Source organism: Cydia splendana, chromosome 25, assembly GCF_910591565.1.
Source record: "Cydia splendana chromosome 25, ilCydSple1.2, whole genome shotgun sequence".
NCBI classification, from domain to species: domain Eukaryota; kingdom Metazoa; phylum Arthropoda; class Insecta; order Lepidoptera; family Tortricidae; genus Cydia; species Cydia splendana.
In genome coordinates, this window is record NC_085984.1 from 11,504,049 (window position 1) to 11,510,786 (window position 6,738).

Here is a 6,738-nt window from a genome sequence, read left to right on the forward strand (position 1 = left end):
TTTATTTTGTTACATAATAACATTAATTATTTGATCAGGAATCAGACACAGGCGGGGAAGAAGACGGAGAGCATATGACCGAGGTCCGAGACGCCACGGAGCACATGATCGAGGTCTTAGAAACCAACCAGCAAGCTGGGCAAGCCGTCCAGCAACCCAGCAATCCATCCAGCCAGCTAGATCAAACCAGCAAGGACCGCGCGACGGCTAACACAGCTCATTCGCTGCTGCTGAACATATTGTCACACAAGACCTTGCAGATACAGGTACGGTACTGATATTACCATTCTCAACTTCTCTTAGGGTGGTATTTCACCTGTGCAATAATGATTCGTCCCTGAATCGCAGTCAAACTTCGGATTTGAAATTTCCTTTCTGTACGGTAGTACTATTACTTATTCTGTGGGCGGGGGCTAAAATGATGACGATGTATTGTTTGCAGCCTTGCCCGGGCTCCACGGTGACCACGGTCACCACCGTCACCACGGTGGCGCCGCCACCGCCGCCGCCGCGACCGCCGCTCACCAAACCCGGCGAGGTCATCGAACTCAGCGACGAAGACTGACTACCATCTGATGCACAGATAACAACAAGATTATCTCACCGTACACTACGCTACGACTCGTGGTAAGGCTACTAGGGAATACGTTACAAATTGATAAGTCAAGCATCCCATGCACTTATTCATACAATTGTACAGGCCTCAATTATTGTAGTTAATTTATGTTTTATCCCTTTCTTACGACATAAGTCAAAGTGACAGATTATGAAAAACGATGAATAACTAGTTACTTGAGTCTTGTAGCGTCTTTATAAAAAAAATATCTGGGACACCGAGCTTTGCCTTTGCAAAAAACATAAAAACTCAAAAATGCGCGTTTTCCCAGAGATAAGACCTAGCACCTAGCTACATCGATTTTTCGCCCCCGAAAACCCTCATATACCAAATTTCATCGAAATCGTTAGAGCCGTTTCCGAGATCCCCGAAATATATATTATTATAAATAATTGGTCGTATAAAGGTATAACATAAGATAACACTATTGTAAGCTAGCATTAGTAAAAATTATAAATACCCTGTTTCCACTAGTATTCATATAATGTATTTATGTAAGTAAAATAATAGAATATTGGTTCTAATTCTAAGTAGTCAATGTGGGGTTGTAGTTTCATTTGAAACTTCTATGAATTCATCTCAGATTAGAACGCCATTTTAGAATTTAGAGTATTATAATTTATAAAGTATCTTCATCAATTTGGACTTGAGTCACCTACTGCTTAGGTCTCGACTTTTAATGTACATATTTTAAAGTGTTATATAAGTAGATAAAGGTCAGAGCACACCGGCTCCGTGTGCGTCGATGTGCACGTGCACTAAAATGTTGGAGCCGTGCACGCACACGTCACGCGAGCAGTGTGCCTTCTCTCATAAGGATCTGTAGATTGCAACGCGCACGTGCACGTCTGCGCACACGCGTCCGGTGTGCTCGGGCCTTTACAAGACTGATAATGTACAGTCAGCCGCCATCAGCTAAACCGGAGCGGCCAACGTGCTCAACAATATCGGAAACTGCACTTTAACTTCTTTATATGTACAGTCTGTGGCCTGTAATACGAGCAAACAATTTTACCGCAGGCTGTACTCCTCATACTGACCAACATTTGTTCAGCAACTTTTAAAAATAACTTGTGGTTTGATTTTTAATACACTTTAAAGTTTATTCTAAGACGCAATGTATTGCGAATTTTGTTATGTTTAAGGCGTGACAAGCAACGTCAATCACAATGATATGGCGTGGCGTTGGCGTCTATTGAAGATAATATTTATTTTGTATGAAAAATAGGGACTCTAAATACTTCATAATTTTTAAAAGTTGTTGAACAAAAGTGTCATCGTTTGAGGAGTACAATCTATGTTTTAATTATTTGCTCGTGTTACAGGCCACACCCGGTATACTTAATAGATGCTTTGTTTAGATATTTGTGAACAACTTGGCCGCTCCGATATATCTGATGGCGACTGGACTGTCGAAGTATTTCTGCGATATTTTAATTTGGATCACTGTCAAAGGAAGGTCTTTAGTTATTAGACTGACAAATATGATAGAATTAATTTTAGGTTTAAGATTTAACTAATATCTCCAAAGAATATTATAGTTAATGCTGACGTAAGTTGTGTATTTTATATTAAAGAATAATTTAAATAAAAAATATACCATGGCAGTGTATCTTATGTAAGTATCTTAAATTACGGATCTATCGCTATTCAGGTTTAACAGGTTTTAACAAATGTGCTTATTTAAAGAATATCGAAAGATAAACTTATTGCAATGTATGTCTACTTTACTTTACTGTTATATTTTATTTTAATAGTATGATCATGTATTCTAATTCTAATTGTATAACCTAGTTGTGACGGTCAAAAGGCTAAACAAGGCATTGAAAGGGTTAATAAGGTTAATATAAATATGTACCTATGTATAAATAATGAACTCTTTATTGTACAAAACACAAATATGGCACAGGATAGGCAGTACAAAGGCGAACTTGTCCCTTTAAGGGATTTCTTCCAGTTAACCTTTGAGTTAATTGTTTGTGTATTGAATTTTATCCGGATTAAAACAGCGGCCGTCGTTGGGTGCGTCACGTGAATGTTAGAATTATATGAATGTTGCGAAGACCGTCTACAGCTGTTCGGCCGCTTCTAACTCTCGCATCTGTCCAACTACAGAGTCCAACCAAAACACAGGGTTTACGTAGAGCTAAAGGAGTGAAGCTCTCCCTTTTTGACTTTCTGACCGAAGTAGGTACTTAAATACGAGTTGTTGCCGTATGGCGGTCTTCCCAACCAAAAATATTATATGTCGGTCTTAACCATATTGGCCTTGATGTTTATTAAAGTATAACGCAATGTAAATAAAATCATGTATGTATAGTTATTTTGTCGTTTCATTTTATTCTTAGTAGCCCACTAAATAGTGGGGTAGGCTTATTATTGAGTACTTTCCGAGCCGAAATTGTATTTTCGGCTTTGGTTTCGTTTCGACACAAAAATCATGTTTCCGCCGAAACAAAACAGTACTAAAACTTCGGTTTCATCACGTTTCATCAAAAAATCCGGTTTCGGTTAGAAAGATGTTGCGAGTTTCTAACAAACATGGTAGTAGAACATGGATCTAGGATATAACTGGATCTGGCATGAAGGGTGGGGGGAAATGACCGAACGGGATAGTCTTATGTATCTTTCAGTAGGAGTAGCAGCGAAAGCGCTATTATTGTTTGTCCTTGTCACAGTCTCACATATTTTTTGTTCCCAACGTAAATTTAGTATGGATTATGGTGGGCAACAAATAAATTCGACCAATCATAGTGTCGCATTGCGTATGTTTTATACCACTTCTATAGGATCTTACCTTCTATGTAGTAGAATAGAAAGAAATTTAACCCTTAAATGCATAGTGTAGGATGCAGCCCACACATCATAAACATCAAATTTTATGCATAATTAGACAAATTCTATTTGTTCCTGTATATTATTTCAATAGTTAAACTAATCCATTTTCCGAATTTGTACTTAAATTAACGCAGTATTTTTATTTATAAAAATTACATTTGTTTTAAGACGAAATTTCGGAAAACTTGTAAAAACCGGAAGTTGATGATTTTTAGTGTGTGATTTAGGGCAGATTTTTCGGGGTGCATAATTATTTTATATTTAAAAACTTTATCATAGGAATATCACAAATAGTGTACCTTTCTGATGGCAGTAAGATTTTTCCTATATCTCTTACTAATAATTACATATTTATATAAATATGATTTAGCCTATGCAACTTCTAACACTGATTTCGCAGTGAAAATCGATGTTATATTTTTTTTACAATTTTTTCTAGAAACAGCAAAGAATATTTAATTACACAAACGGGTCTACCGCGATATAATTTCATTGTTTTTACCTTTAATTCCGACGTTTCAGCTGAGCTGCACCAGCTGTGGTCACGGAAAGACTGACGTCCCAACAAATGTCAACGGAGATATTAATAAAACACCACTAAACTACCCGAAATTAGTTTATAAAAATGTTCGGGGTAGACAAAGAAATTGCAGCTACCCGTTAAAGTTTAATGTTTATTGTCCACGGCACGACACGCAACACTCACAGTATCCGTACACTAGTCCGAAGATATATCCGCTGGTTTCAACATTTGAATCACTGTAGGGCTACCGCCAATACCGAAAATCGTCAATTGCGGGCATTTTTCTCTGTCACTCTAATTACGCCTTCATTGGAGTAAAAGAGTAAGATCCCCGCAATTTGCGAATTTCGGTTTTCGCGGTAGCCCCTCTGGTCCCCAAGTAGACGATAATTTGTACCCGTCCTCACGATTGAAATTTTTAGGGTGTTATTTAAAGGCCGTTATCTAAAGTAGCAAGTCTTTTACGCAGCCCAAAGGATGTCATTCCGTACCAGAATCCGGGTGTCTACAAGATAGAATGCAGTTGTGGAAGTGCGTACATTGGCCAAACTAAGCGCAGCGTTCAAGAGAGGGTGAAGGAACACATAGCAGCTGTTAAACATCGCCATGTAAACATATCCGCAATAGCTAAGCACTTGCTGACAACAGGAACGAATCACTGGATTGAGCTACATAAACCCAAAGTCCTCTCCAACGAGCGACACTATTATCCGCGGATCGTGAGAGAGGCGATTGAAATGAAAAACCGGGCAAGTGCGAGTCGGACTTGCGCACGAAGGGTTCCGTACCATAATGCAAAAAAAAAAAAACGAAAAAAAAAAGCAAAAAAAAAACGGTCACCCATCCAAGTACTGACCACTCCCGACGTTGCTTAACTTTGGTCAAAAATCACGTTTGTTGTATGGGAGCCCCATTTAAATCTTTATTTTATTCTGTTTTTAGTATTTGTTGTTATAGCGGCAACAGAAATACATCATCTGTGAAAATTTCAACTGTCTAGCTATCACGGTTCGTGAGATACAGCCTGGTGACAGACGGACGGACGGACAGCGAAGTCTTAGTAATAGGGTCCCGTTTTACCCTTTGGGTACGGAACCCTAAAAATTTCAATCGTGAGGACGGGTACAAATTATCGTCTACTTGGGGACCAGTGATTCAAATGTTGAAACCAGCGGATATATCTTCGGACCAGTGTACGGATACTGTGAGTGTTGCGTGTCGTGCCGTGGACAATAAACATTAAACTTTAACGGGTAGCTGCAATTTCTTTGTCTACCCCGAACATTTTTATAAACTAATTTCGGGTAGTTTAGTGGTGTTTTATTAATATCTCCGTTGACATTTGTTGGGACGTCAGTCTTTCCGTGACCACAGCTGGTGCAACTCAGCTGAAACGTCGGAATTAAAGGTAAAAACAATGAAATTATATCGCGGTAGACCCGTTTGTGTAATTAAATATGTGTACAAAACGCGAGAGTTTAAAGTGTTATAACAGCAAAGAATTATATGATACCGTGAATATAGCCAACTTTGCCCGCTTTTTTCGAAAAAACACGAATTTCTCAAAAAAAAATATATGATGACTTTTTTTGCTCAGCACGTCCATTGTAATCAACCGCGTCAGTTTACTTGAAGAAAATTTTTTTTAATCCTGTTTTTACCCACTTTTTTGGCGTTTTAGAGGGCGGGCAAAAATATCCGGGGTTGTGGCTAACATTGCCCACGTCAATTTGGTGCTGAAATACAGCTCTTATGATGATGATGTCTAAGAATCACAAAAAGTTTTTGGGAAATCCTACCATTCCCTGTTAATAACTTATCGATAAGTATGTAAACTTTTGAATAAATCGGGCGGGCAATGTTGCCTACCCGTTTTTGCCCTTTTCCATACAAGACTCACCTAAGCATTTTACAAAGGCTAGGGTTGTCACTTTTGAGAAAACTTGTTACAATAGTTTAATGGCCTAAAATATGAGTTTTGCTGTATTTTTCATGTGTAAAAGGGATAAAACATCTAAATAAAGGATAATACGACCAATCAAATACAGTATATATTTATAAACTTACTTTAGTGTACAAACATAACCTTCTTTTACTTGCGAAGTTGGGTAAATTTGTCAAAAGTGACAACCCTAAGCCGTTTTTGCTGGTGGGCAATGTTGGCATCCATAGGTCTGTAAATTACCGGATTACATTGCCCACCGCCAAAACTTTTGTGTGTTTGGGCCTTTTTAGATTAAACCTCAATGGACAATAATCTATGCTTCATGTTTTATAACTGAAACCCGGAAATATTTGTCAAAGGGTTCTCAATTTTTTTCTACATGCATTCATTTTTTAACAATTTTTTGCCCGCCGAAATATACCCAATATTTGACAACTCGCTGAAAATTCCGAAGTCAAGTTGTGCACATGTTTGGTGTATAGTTTTGTCACAAATTTAACCTATTTTCTGCTAAAAATAGCAGGGTGGCCATAAGTATTTTAAATTTTTCTACATTAACGAATTTGCTTAAAATTGTCGTTTTGGGCAAAGTTTCCCCTGGTGGCAAAGTTGGCTATATTCACGGTACATATATTAATTTCGGGCAAAAAGAAAAAATCATGCATTTAAGGGTTAACAACATTGGCTTAAACAGCTCCGAGTATGTCACGTCACTGTCAAAAGTGACAGACAATCTAGATGCTAGACTAGCTAGGACGACTAGGTACTTAGTTGTTCCTACTTCATATTATTTTATTTTGTGTTTATCGGAGTATT

At 38.0% G+C, this 6,738-nt stretch overlaps 1 protein-coding gene across 1 annotated transcript; it reads left to right on the plus strand.

The window, feature by feature from the left end:
• The first annotated feature begins 50 nt into the window (after positions 1–50).
• On the plus strand, positions 51–2,861 carry LOC134802946 (uncharacterized). The gene is made up of 2 exons (XM_063775676.1): positions 51–266; positions 443–2,861. Exons 1-2 carry the CDS (start codon positions 75–77, stop codon positions 563–565), a joined length of 315 nt encoding a protein of 104 aa, XP_063631746.1. The 5' UTR covers positions 51–74; the 3' UTR covers positions 566–2,861.
• The last annotated feature ends 3,877 nt before the right edge of the window (positions 2,862–6,738 follow it).